At 38.8% G+C, this 13,743-nt stretch overlaps 1 protein-coding gene across 1 annotated transcript; it reads left to right on the top strand.

The window, feature by feature from the left end:
* The first annotated feature begins 699 nt into the window (after positions 1-699).
* grna (granulin a) lies at positions 700-12,937 on the top strand. Its single transcript, XM_053338490.1, has 14 exons — positions 700-729; positions 1,364-1,504; positions 2,773-2,910; positions 3,021-3,149; positions 4,260-4,341; positions 4,434-4,540; positions 4,843-4,996; positions 5,100-5,231; positions 7,408-7,505; positions 8,380-8,616; positions 8,760-9,125; positions 10,495-10,728; positions 10,887-11,141; positions 12,045-12,937. The coding sequence occupies exons 2-14, from the start codon at positions 1,364-1,366 to the stop codon at positions 12,186-12,188; spliced, it is 2,217 nt and encodes a 738-aa protein (XP_053194465.1). The 5' UTR covers positions 700-729; the 3' UTR covers positions 12,189-12,937.
* The last annotated feature ends 806 nt before the right edge of the window (positions 12,938-13,743 follow it).

The raw sequence follows: 13,743 nt of genomic DNA, 5'->3' as shown, positions 1-13,743 counted from the left end.
TGTATGACACCCCTGAACTAAACCGAAGCAAGTTCATTAGTCATGTTTAATTTTAAATATTGTGTTTGAAGAAGAAATACACATGTTGGCAGAGACGCGATAATCAAGTGACGTCTAGAAACAGCCTCTCGATCATTACTGACCCCTTCATCTATGGTTTTTGTCTGAATGTAGAAGCCCCTCCTGTTTTTACTCTTTGCAGGTAACATGTCAACTAACCACCTGAGAACCACCACACCCCTACTAATTTAACCTTTGATCTTGCTTGTGTGTTAGACAAGTTCTGAATGCAAATGCAACCCCCTTCCTGCCCTTTTGTTTCTTTTCATTTGCTGATCACGGCCCTTGGTCTTACTGTATAAAAATGCTTTCATCTCATTTGTTCAGGGTCCGTCTACTGTCTCAGACCATACTCTGGATCAGTCTACTCACCGATATATAGGGGTATCAATAAACACCATCATCACAGCAAACTTTGAACAAGGACTTGGGTGATTTCATACAACATGACTTAAGGGGAAGTATCAAGAGAGGCGCTGCAGCGTGTTCAGATAAAGTGTAAACCCGCCTTTCCTGCCCATCTCTCTCTCTCTCTCTCTCTCTCTCTCTCTCTCTCTCTCTCTCGGGGGCGTGTTCAAGCCAGTGCAGGTCTACCATATGTGTCTGCTGTGGTGAGACACTTGTGAAACACCTGTCTGCCTCACAACAGCCCTTCAGTCCTCTACCAAGGTAAGAGCTGAACCTCTTCTCTTTAAGTCTTAAATAATTTAATATACTTGCTTTGTAAAGTCATTTGAGTGACCTAAAGGACGATGACGCACACAATTAAACTAATTTCTGAGATTAAAACAGCTATCATTTGTATGTGTTCACAGTTTATTCCGATGTACAGATTTTTAAAAATTTTGAAAACCAAATATGTGTTTTTCTTTGATATGCATAAGCGAAACTGAAAGTGACTGCATTTATTTTATACGAACATTTATTCAGTTTGACTAGCGTATTTATTGGGAAATAAATTTAAAAAACAAGAAAGCAGATGTAGCCTAAGCACTGGAAATGAAGCACAGGACCTTTAGAAATAGGGAAGTAAGAGAGTTAACAGATTTTTTTTTCTTTTCGACGGGCATGACTCACTCCCAGTGATCATATTACAATATGAGTGCTGACTAGTTTTCCCCCTTTTTTACAGACTTCTTCTGTGTCTGAGCTGCTAATTATTAATTTAATTCGACATCTTCCTAATAGAGAGTTTCTGCAGAATTTAATGCAAAAACATTACTCTGATTTAAAGTGGAGATGAGAGGATTTCCCTTGCACTCCTTTCACTTTCCTTTTTTATTCATGTCCTTTGTGTGTGCAGATGCAGAAGTGGGTTGTGATCTGTTGGGCACTCTTGGCCCTGGCCGGTGCAGATGAGTGTCCAGATGGAGGGATGTGTAAGGAAGGTGCTACCTGCTGCAAACACCCAGACAATGGCTATGGATGCTGCCCATTTGATCAGGTAGAAATGGTTGCATCACCTTCACACCCTAAAATACAGTTTACCTGAGCAGAAGAACGTCTAGCAAGGAAGAAATAACTGTAACAATTGCTGTAGCCGACTAGCTTTTAAAGTAATTTTATTTAAGCATGTTCTGATTTAAACTTTTTGGAGTGGAGATGATGTTGTCCTTGCAAAACTGTGCTCATTCATGTGTGAACTATGAATAAGAAAACACACATTTTCACTAATGAAAAACTATTTATGTTTTGTGCATCATTTTGTACACTGTTCTCCTTGGTTTAGAAGAAAATTCCATTTTATTTCAAACAATGTATTTTCCTATAAGTTTACGGTGTAAAAATATTCCTTTAAGACATATCTCTGACAACTTCTGAATCTCACTTAAAAAGTTGCAGCAGTTTTCAAACAATGCTTGGATGCACAACAGGCATATAATGATAAACCTGCTCATGTATCTGACACAGGTAGAAACTTAGCAACTTTTACCGAAGTTGATTTGTGTACAATTAAATTTATAACCAGATAAACCCAAATGAAGCCACAGTACTTCAGCTTCAGTAGAATACTTTGTCCCTTTGTCCATCATATAGTAAAATATAAATATGAGATAATCGTTCTCTTGTACTCTACATTTAAAAGAATGTAAACCACAGAGGTACTATTCATCCTCTGGAGTGTTTTACTATTTTATGAGTCAGATAAAAGCTTGGGCCTCATTATGCCTGTGTGATAGCACTGTGTCTAACTTTGGTAGTCAAAGTGTGTCCACTACAGTCTGTCGTGGAAATTTAAAGGTCAATTCACAGGGAACAGGTTGCAGTTTTATTGCAACACCCAGTTCACATTTTCAAATGCGGTCCCATAGCTTGCTAGGCTGAAGAGGAGATACTGCATGAAGTTCAGTGTCAGTACATATGTCCCAATCATCCAATATGTGTCACATAAACAATTATTTTAAATTAATTCACTCTTAACATTCACATTCATTCTTATCTCTCAGGAGTTTGATTAGGTCTCTGCTGAGAATTAAGAGTTGAAAGCCAAAATCCTTATCTGCCTTTCCTCCCTGGACTTTCCCTCTCTGCCTCTGTCTAATAAGCAGTAAAGTTACAGTGACCGAGTCCCACAACTCACCTGTGATGGTACCTGTTGGGAAGCAGAGAGCATAAAGTCGTACATATTGTGTTTGGCTTTAAAACAGTATAACATAATCTTAAAACAATAACATGATGATATAAGTTTCCATTTTGCTGTCATCTCCACAGGCCGAGTGCTGCGAGGATCACATACATTGCTGCCCTGAGAACACTGTCTGTAAAATGTCCACATCCAGCTGTGAGAACGCCACCATGTCTGTTCCCTGGGCGGAAAGAGCTCTTGCTGATCAACCCAGACACTCCAAAGTAAAAAGAGAAACAGGCTAAACAATGTCAAGAGATGATAACATAATTCAGATTTTAAAGTATTTAGGGTATGCACTTACAATAAGATTGTCCCTCATTTGTCTCTGCAGTCCTTCAGGATGATCAAGGCATACATGGGGGAGGAAGATGATAATATCTGTCCGGATCAGTCACGCTGTCCTCCTGAGTTTTCCTGCCTGAAGGCCTTGACGAGGTTTGGCTGTTGTCCTCTTGCTAAGGTAATCAAACATCATCAAAAACACAGATATAACATAAGAATATATCATTTTTAAGATTATTTTCAGAGCATTTTGCCTTTATTGGACAGTTGAGAGTGAGGTGAAAGACAGGAAACATGGGAGAGAGATGGGTATGACCAGGGTGTTCCACAATATAGCATTTTTAAATAATTAGGATACTTTTGCACAATTACTGATGAAAACTGAGATAATAATTACACAAACTGAGTTCTTCTTTTTGAATAACTGTTACAAGTGAAAGACCACAGAAACAAAAAGATCAAGTGAAAGAACAAAAATGGCGAAAACAGGAAATAGAGACCAAACCATGAAATTTTATCAATAGTGGGACTGATCATGCACACAATATGCAAAACTAATATTTTGTTCCCCGAATTGACTTCCTGTCTTAAAGTGAATCTTTTTCTCTTTAGTTTACAAGCTTATACTCTTCACTTCACAACAGATCATAAATATGGTGAAAGTGATTTATGGGATTATAAAAGCTTTAGATGTGTTAGCACTAAAAAGATAAAACAGGCACTTTCTGTCTCCTGGCATCACACAAGCATTAGTTTATTTAATGTACACATCATCCGAAGAGTTTCTTCACACTTAGCATTTGAAACTTTACATGTTAAAATATTCATCAAGATATGCAGTGAAAGCTCTACCCCCATATTTAAATTGAGGAACAGTTAAGTGAGCTGCATCAAGTAACTTAAAAGGATGTGGTGGAATATACAGAGTAATAAGACTGGAGATGTAAGAGGGTGCCAATATTTTTGAGGCCTTGTAGGTCAGGAGAAGAATTTGGTATTGGTTGCCAATGCAAAAACATCAGGACAGGTGTTTAAAGGAACACATTTAGACACTGGCAGCTGCATTTTCTCCCAAATGTAGATCTTTGCTTTCAGGAGCAGGCCAAAGTACATTACAAAGCTGCATAATTACTATGCTTGCTTTGCAGTATTCAAAGTAAAATGAACCTTTGCTGTTTCATAAAAACATTAATGTATTAATTGTAGAGTAAACCTGCTTTCAAGAGTGAATCCAATCTAAAAGTCACTAATTTTATTAAGTGAATTGTGTTTTCCTGATCTCTGACAGGGAATCTCCTGCTCTGATGGGAAACACTGCTGTCCTGAGGGCCTCCAGTGTAGCGCTGACAGCCGATCCTGCATTAAAAAAGGTTAAGCTCTTCTGCCAATAATTGTTTCACTTTTATTACTTTTAATATAGACTTTTTTTTTAAAAAAGTGATCCTCGGTTATGTTGTTGCAGAACTTGTGACTGCAGTCCTGTGCAGCGACGGAGTGTCTGAGTGTCCAGATGGAACCACCTGCTGTGAAACACCCGAAGGAAAATGGGCATGCTGTCCCATGCCGAAGGTAGAACAATGGTGACCTGTTTCAATGTAGATATATGCATATGTATTCTAAGTTTGAGTGAGATTATAAATAAGTCAAATGATGGATTTGCATGTCCAGTTATCGTGACTTCACATGGTGGCCTGACCCCGATCCTTTCTGTGTGGAGTTTGCATGTTCTCCTTATGTTTGGTCCGGTTTCCTCTAACCATCAAAAGACATGTATGTTAGTTTATATAAATGCTCAAATGTAGAGGATGCATTTCGTTTAAAGAAATTTTAACCGGGTTCTGAGACTACTCATGTCTTCATTGTCTAAACAGGCCGTGTGCTGCGAGGATAAGTTGCACTGCTGCCCTGAAGCGACCACTTGTGATCTTGAACACTCTAAATGTATCCACTCATCTACCAAGAAAGAGATGCCAATGTGGGCCAAACTGCCTGCCAGGACAAGAGCAGAGTGGGAGTATCCAAAAGGTCAGATCAGGTTTTGTTTTTCGCTGAGAAAAAAAAAAAAAGACTTACTTCCTCTTAGATCTCATGACTCATTGTCTAAAAGTTGGTGTGTATTTTTTTGTAGAGAGTGAACCAGTGGTTGCAGAACCAGTTCATAATGGGACCTTAGAAAAAGTCCCTGAAGTCACCACAGCCAATCCAGTTCCTCCTACGGACTGGGAAGTTACAGTGTCATCTGTCACTACGGCAGCTGCAGGTGAGATTTTTATCTACTTGTGTGGAACGAGCAGCACTCCTAAAAATAAATAAGAGAAGCATTACAGTCCTGTGCAGCCCTGTTATGTCTCACACATGTATCATTACAGCCACACATTGAGGTCAGATGCATATTTTCTGAGCAGCTTGTGAAAGTTTAAAGTCCAAATGTATGTCTTGGCTTTTCTTTGATTAATAACTCCAATAAAGGCTGTATTTCATCAAGGTGTGCCCGTGCATGCACATCTAACTGGCACAGATAAATGTGAGTGTTACAAACCGTTTCCTGCTATGTATGACAAGACAAAAGTAGTTGCTGTCTATCGAGGCTAAAGTTAAGTCAAGCAGCATTTGTTCTGCTTGCAGTAGGCACATGTTACAGGAAAAGCAGATGTGTAAATAATAAGTTTAAAGATAACTTACTTTCACGGTTCAGTTATTGACATTGTCAGGGTTTACTTGGACAATTAAAGGTGCCACATGATACTCATTTCTGAGTCTATATTTGTTAATTCTGGGGTTCTACTGGAATATCTGCATGATTTGCAGCTTGCAGAGCACCTTATTTATCTCATACTGGCCCTTTTTTTGTTGTAACCTTTTATTTATAGGAGTTATTCAGGTTGTTAATACAGAACTAGAAAAAGCTCACACTGGCCCTTTTTGAAGATCTGAAATATGTAACTGAGCAATGCAAATAACCGAACAACCTTAGCAACAAAGGACATGAAACAAACAGCCATTTGTGATTGTGCACAAACAATCTGACGTCAGTTTTATGGGAAAGTAGAAATAACTTACACGTGTTCACCTCAGGTTTTGTAACTTGTTTGCATGTTTAAAATAGACAGTGAATGACAAAAAACAGGATAGGAATTCATACTTTCAATCTTTTAAAGTTTGTTTTGGACCCCTTGCCTTTAAAAGAACATTAATGCTATTAGTAAAAAAAAGGCCTATTACCAGTGACCCTTTGATAATCTGATGCAAGAGGTTTAAGAATGTTTTTCAGACGAACTAATAAAGTGGGGCTGTCCTTTATCAGCTGAAAAAAAAATCCCTTTAATTGTTTTTTTTAAGATAATATTTCCTCCTGTGTGAATGTGATTCAACACTGGTCAGACCAGTTTTTTTATCTGTGATGTAAAGTCACCTCAGTTCAATCTAGCTTGGTGCAATAAGACATTTTTCCCACAACGGACATTTTGACTCAGTCAAACACTGGTTTAACCTGTAACATCAATAACAGCTTCTTTCCATGTATGATTGCCAGAGGTCTGGTGTTTTTGGTTAAACTGGTGCCTTTCCTGCTGTGGATATTTAAAATGTCTACTCTCAGAAAAGGCAGAAACTCATACTGTTTCTTTTTTCTTTCTTGTTAACTTCATCATGTATTATTCTCTTGTGTGTATCTGTGTGTATATTGTTGTGTATGATCTGTGTGGACCCAGGAAGAAGCCATGGCCATATCCTAATAAACTAAACTTAACTAAGGGGCCTTTAGGGGGAAAGGGGGAGATAATCTATAACACCCTCTTTAGATTCCTTGCTGGCAGTTAAAAAAGGACTGCAGTGCATAGGAAATTAAATTGGGAGGTAAACTGAAAAACTGTGACTTATGCATACTTTAAAGGTACGTCTTGGTCATTTGAGATACACTATCTGACATACAACAGTGAGGTTACAAAACAGTTATCAAGGATCATTGTTACTTTTATTATCTCCCATAGAAGACTTGAAGACTTATCTAGGATTGAGGTGGATTGAGCACCATCAATATCAAACATAATAATAAAAGCAATTAATTAAATAAGAGCGTATGTGCAGAAGCTAGCCTGAGATAGAAAAACAAGGCAAAACATCTCAAAGCATCCACAATTTAGTAAATAAATTACAAGTAGACATGTCTCATTTCAAATGCTTACAATCAGACACACAGGCTGTGAAATCCTGCAGTGATCTTACCTCCCGTTCCCTCTGGAGTTTTCATTAATACATTTAAATTATAAAGGGACAAGATAGAGCACCACATTACTTCCCCAGTGAAATTTTTATTCTTCAAAATTTGCATTTTTCCCAAGCATGAGGACAAACATTCAAGAAGGATGGAAGGAAGGAAGTACGAGGGGAGTGTTTTGTTTTTTTTAGCCAACGTTACTATGGGTTTTTTTCCCCAGGCAATGATGTCCCCTGTGATGATACAACAGCCTGTCCAGATAACACCACATGCTGTAAAACCCAAGAGGGGACCTGGGCTTGCTGTCCTCTAGTAGAGGTACAAGTTTTTAGCTTGTTACTTCTCATTATTTATTCTATTTTTTTTAAAGGATAAAGCGGAAATTTTTCATTATTTTTTAAATTATTACAAAATGTCATGTGCAGAGCCAAAGCATCAATGAATGAATCTACTTACAAGTATCGTGTGTGTATCTAAAGTCTGATATATCTTATTCCTCTGTGCCTAGACCTACATTGTTGTCCGAAAATTATTAAAAACACCCTAATGAGCCACACAGCTGCACTAGGAGACATTTTTCTTCATGGTAACATTAGTCACCAGTCCACATGTGTTTTGTGGACTTGGAGAGGGCATTCGACTGTGTCCCTCAGGGAGTCCTGTGGGGGGTTCTCCGGGAGTACGGGGCATCGGACCCCCTGATATGGGCCGTCCGTTCCCTGTATGACCGGTGTCAGAGCTTGGTCCGCATAGCTGGTAATAAGTCGGACTCCTTTCCAGTGGGGGTTGGACTCCGCCAGGGCTGCCCTTTGTCACCGATCCTGTTCATAATTCAACCCTGTTGACTTTGTAGTACATTGTTTATTTCTCAAATAACCTCAATGCAAAGTTGAGTCAAAGAACTACTCTATGGAGATTGAAAATGTGATCGCTGTTATTCATCTTTGGAGCCATTTTTGTACAAAGAACTCGGTCAGGGCAAAAGAACATGTCACCCAGTGCAGCTGTGTGGCTCGATGTATTTTTAATAGTTTTTAGACAACAATGGATTTCTATGGCAGAGAGGAAAAGGATTTACTATGTCAGGCCTTGAATACACACATAATATTTAGCCAGATTTGTTAGTCAGCCATATCCATTGAAAGCACTGGCAATTCATTGTTTCCTGTCTTTCCTGTTGTGTGATTCCCAGGCTGTTTGTTGTGAAGATTTTATACACTGCTGCCCTAAAGGTAAGAAATGTAACTTGGCTGCCGGGACCTGCGATGATGAATTATGCTCTGTGCCCTGGACCGAGAAAATACCTGCAATCCCCAAGCAGGGCGTACAGGTGGGGAACGTTACATGTGACTCCTCTCACGCTTGTCCTGATGACAACACCTGCTGCAAGACCGAAACAGGAGAATGGGCCTGCTGTCCTTTACCTGAGGTAAACACACATTTAAGAACCAGCGCACCAACATCATGAGATCATCTCTGAGTTTCTTTTGGTGCCAGTGGTCCTTCTCATGCTGGTTTTTGACTGAACCTCCCCACAATCACTTACAATAATGTTTTAATTTTGTTCATAAGGCGGTCTGTTGCGAAGACCATGAGAGCTGCTGCCCTAAAGACACCACCTGTGACGTGGCTGCTCACTCCTGTGTGGGCTCCTCAGGATCAACACCCATGATGTCAAAGACACCTGCATTTGGCAAAGTAGTGAACAGCACAGAGGCACCTACTACAGCGCTGCCCAGTACACAGGCACCCACCACACAGACCACAACAACCCAAAGTGAGGAAACAAGCACGACACAAGCAGCGGACGAGAAGAAGCCTGAGGAGAAGGAAAAAGGAGATGGCATTCACTGTGACGCCTACACCAGCTGTCCTGAGGGCACCACCTGCTGCTTCATGAAGTCTACCCAAAAGTGGGGCTGTTGCCCACTGAAGAATGTGAGTCCTGCTTCTTCACAACATCACAGACCTTCACAAAGTCCCACTCTGAAGTATAAAGCTACAATGACGAGGATTTTATCACGTCATAGCACAAAAGAAACACCCAAATTATGATTTTATTCGATTAATGAGGTCAAATGCGGATCCCAAATTCCTTTTTTGTCTGAAAAAACAATTAAAAAACCCAAATGAATTCATCTTATGTTATATGAGGTAGGGAAAAGCTGCAAATACAATCATTTCAGGAACTGAAACCTTCAAATGTTTGGTATTTTAGTTATTAAAAATATTACAGCACAGCAAAATAAGCCTCAGGTGGCTTTTCTTACTTATCCCCTCAATTCAGATGCAGAAAAACAGACGATGCATGGTGTAAAGATCTAATCATACTGTATCTACATGCAGGCAGCTGAGCAACCAGCAGACAAACCTCGCTTTAGATACCATACAAAGTTATGGAAAAACACTCTCCAGCCCACAAACCTGCTCACACTCTCAGTTGCTGAGCAGCTGAAAACAGAGCCAGTGTAACCTAGAAAGTCATAGTCAGAACTCAACTAGTCTCATGATACCAGACAATCAGAGATCTCCACCTGCTGACGTCTGGGTGTTGCTAAATGAACCATAGTTGCATGAACGGTGGTGAGAACGACCGTTAACAAACCTACATCCCTCACATTTCATTAAGGACGCGCCCCACTGTAACTGTGTAACCTCCATTGTCCTTAAATACTTGGGATCACTTCTGCAATTCAGGGTTTTTTAAAGTTAATCTAGTTAATAGTTTCAATCCATTTTTAACAGTGAAACCTCAGTGACTGTCTCTATGAAGCGTTTAGAGACTGACCTGCCAAAACAGGTTGGCTAAACATGCAGAAGTATGAAGAATAAAGTTTCCAATAATAGTTGAATAACAAATTATATTTACTTACTAACTTCTTATGAGATTAGTAGGAACATTCTCCCAAAAAAAATGACCAATAGCTCAAAGTATCCCTTGAATTTAGTATTCACCCATTATTGGAAACTTTTTTTGCATGTCCAACTAGTCTGTTTTTCCCTGACTAACTAACTAAGCAGCTACCTGGATTAGGCACTAAAATTAGAGTATAATTCCTTTAAATACACTTCTTAGATAGTTTGAGGAAATAAATCAGGAACTATAGAGCTGTAAAATAAAGAGTTAGTTGGTTGTCAGTGAAAGTTTTTATAAAAGAAAAGAAAAGCTCTCAAGGTTTTTAGCTCATCACTGCACTTATCATGCTGATTTATATCTAATTTTATTCGTATAACTACTTATGAACAAAGAAATGAAACCCAGAAAAGCTGATGTGAAAGTATCTCTTCCTCTCTCACTTCTGTCCAGGCTGTGTGCTGTGCTGACGGAGACCACTGCTGTCCCGAGACCTACAATTGCAACGAAAACCAGACCTCGTGCGTCAAAGAAGGAGTGGTGATCCCGTGGTACACCAAGCTTCCAGCTATCAGCGTTAAGGATGAACCCAGCTCTGTGAAGTGCGACGCCCAAAATCAATGTCCTGAATTCACCAGCTGCTGCCAGCTCTCCACGGGCGAGTGGGGGTGCTGCCCTATAGAAAATGTGAGCAGTGTGTGTGTGTGGAGAGATAACAGCAAGTGCAGCTACTTTGACATGAAAATATAAGACGCATTATCAGCATTAAATTAGCTTTGTCAAGGTTTGCTTATGTAAAATAATCGTTAACATAATTTTCACTAACCCTCCTCCGTTGTCTGCAGGCCGTGTGCTGCCCAGATAAGGAGCACTGCTGCCCTCATGGTTACACCTGTCACATCGGCCTTCAGTCCTGTCTCAAGCTCATGACGCTGCAGCTGGATACCGTCCCGTTAATACCGGTGTTCCTCCCCAGCGAGCCCAACTTCAGTCCTCTGAATCACGGTGACGTCAAGTGTGACGTCACGACCAGCTGCCCTGACGGGGAGAGCTGCTGCAAGACATCCGCTACTACATGGGGCTGTTGTCCGTCTCCTAATGTATGACACACATGTTCATAACTCCAGTATTCTCCCACCTCCTAAAGCTTTAGCTATGAAGCAGAAATAGGCCATTTTAGCCATAGAGCTTTAATGAAAGCTTCCTGTCAAAAGGAATTAGTACAAAGTAATCCAAAACTATTTCTTAGAGCTGATGGACCTTAAATTAGGAGTATTTGATATCCATTATCTGAGTGAAAGCATACAGTTGCATAAAATCCCACTACTCCTCTACATCAAACATGTTTTTTTACACAAATGCATTTTGAAAGTGTTGCATTAACTGGCTGCCAGTGAAACCATTTTTCTGGATCTGGGTACAAAAAGGATCAAATGTTATAACTTGATCGGAGAAGTCTCAGTACTGCAAGATACTCAGTTATTTACCTTAAAGGTATCAAGTATCCAGACCCAGCCCTATATGTTGTATATTTATTTTTTAGTTAAGTTGAATTAAATGAATGTTCTAGTTTCTTGTCCTGGTTTTTAAAAGCAGCTTTTTGATGTGATTGTCTGAATTCATATCAGTCTAATCCATAGTAGTGGAAGCTGTGTTTAAATAGTCAAATACTGTACTTAAGTGACATTGTGAGTATTTGCATTTTATATTACTTTTATACTTATGTCACTACACCAGGGGAAAGTATTATAGTTTTTTTTTACTCCACTGCACTCATTTGACACCCAAAGTATATGATGATCATATACTATGTAATGCATTTGTATAGATAAGACCCAGGAGGATGAGGAGGGAGCAAATGGATGTCATTAACATGTCCCAAAATAAAAAAAACAAGCTTGTGCTAGTTTAGAGGCACTGACTTTAGAGATTATACCAAAAATGGCATCCATTACCATCACAGACAAAGACCTGACCTTCCTGTCTCTCTGTCCTCTCCGCAGGCGGTGTGCTGCAGCGACATGCAGCACTGCTGTCCCACCGGCTACGCCTGCACTGAAACTGGTGGCTGCACCCAGAGTCCCGGCTTCGACTGGCACAACTGGCACATGTTCTTCTCCCACAAAAAGCGAGCTATGAATTTGTGAAAACCTCACTCCTGCACTGTCATTTGTTTCTGCATGCAACGCACTAATGGAAAATAACAAGGAGGGATTTTATAATGATCTGTCAATGCTTTTATTGTTAGAGGACAGCAGTAAATGGAGAGTGGGATGCTGTGAAACTAAATTGCACTTGTGATTATGAAGTTCTGTGGTCTTGCAGTAGCAATGTAATGTCTGTATGCATCTAGGTCACATCTGACTTGTAATATTCAAATGTCGTGAATATGAGGATAGCTGATTTTAAAAGTCAGATAAACCCTCGTTAATCCAAGCACACAGTTTGCTACTTGAAACTCTACTCCAGATTTCAACTGAAACACTCCACAGCCAATATGAGTTTATTCACCGTTACTCATCTGCTCTGTTCTGCCTATGTTCTGCTTCAGCTGCCGTGTGTTACAAAGTGCCGTATATCAATAATCAATCAATTTGGGGGTCGTAATTTAATGCTGCATCATTCATAATTGTGAATATGACAAACATGAACTGCTGTGTGGCTCCACCTGGTGATCTCAGGTCAGTCTAACACTTTCACACTCATAGCACAGCACATCATGTTGTTGGATATTCTCTAATGGATAATTCATTTTTCATCTAACTGGAACGACGGTTTAAAATCATGAGTGTTTTAATTTTGTGCATCTAACTGTTTATGTGGGATTTACAATACACCATGAGTCATGAGAAAAAAGTGTTTAGTACTGCTGAACCTCTGAAGGAGTCAGAGATCTCTACATATTATACAAAACTAATAAAGAAAACCTGGTGTCCCGTCATTACGACTTGTCAAATCGTTTATGTATAAATGTTATATAATTGTGTCTGTTTCTATCAAAAGAAACAGTAAAACCTACATAGATAAATGATATATGAACATATACTGTATGCTCTGATACCACTGAGCAGTTTATATATATGATATATATAAATATTTATAAATATATAGAATAATATATGAATAACATATGTTGCCCATATATGTGTTATACATATATTTATTTTCTAAATGTTCTTAAATGCAATAAAAGTTTACATTCAGGTACAACAAACAAATGTAGCATATATAGAAATCACATATGTTGCCGTTTTATGATCTTAAATATAGAATAATTGCTACTAATTAATGTCTTTATATCTTTGAAACTCATATATTTTGCATATTTATCAAAAATGTATGTTTTAACATGAGCATATTGATATTTACATATTTTAAATCATAGTTGTACCATTAATGAAAACACAATATATACACCATTGTAGGTTTGTGTACTGTATAGCAGATGTTCAAATATGGTTGTAATTCATTATATTATTAATTCATTATGATGTATGGTTCCTAGTTCATATAGAAATGTGACATAAATATATTTATATTTCAAAAAACTACACAATTTAAAATAATCTTATGTCTCCTTCGTGATTCTCACTGTTTGTGGACATGGAATTGGGGGGAAAAGGTGTAATTTGAACACCTGTTACATTATGAAGTTGAAAAAAGTGGTGAAAATATGTTTTTTTTTCCTCATCCTGACTTCCG

The sequence above is a fragment of the Scomber japonicus genome, chromosome 18 (assembly GCF_027409825.1).
Source record: "Scomber japonicus isolate fScoJap1 chromosome 18, fScoJap1.pri, whole genome shotgun sequence".
Taxonomy (NCBI): domain Eukaryota; kingdom Metazoa; phylum Chordata; class Actinopteri; order Scombriformes; family Scombridae; genus Scomber; species Scomber japonicus.
This window is presented reverse-complemented; position numbering and strand designations above follow the sequence as displayed.

Bases quoted from the DNA above. Each gene is read 5' to 3' on its own strand.
- grna (XM_053338490.1), top strand. From the start codon at position 1,364: ATGCAGAAGTGGGTTGTGATCTGTTGGGCACTCTTGGCCCTGGCCGGT. The intron at 4,342-4,433 runs GTTAAGCTCTTC...ATGTTGTTGCAG, and splicing joins CCGATCCTGCATTAAAAAAG to AACTTGTGACTGCAGTCCTG. The intron at 4,541-4,842 runs GTAGAACAATGG...TTGTCTAAACAG, and splicing joins CATGCTGTCCCATGCCGAAG to GCCGTGTGCTGCGAGGATAA.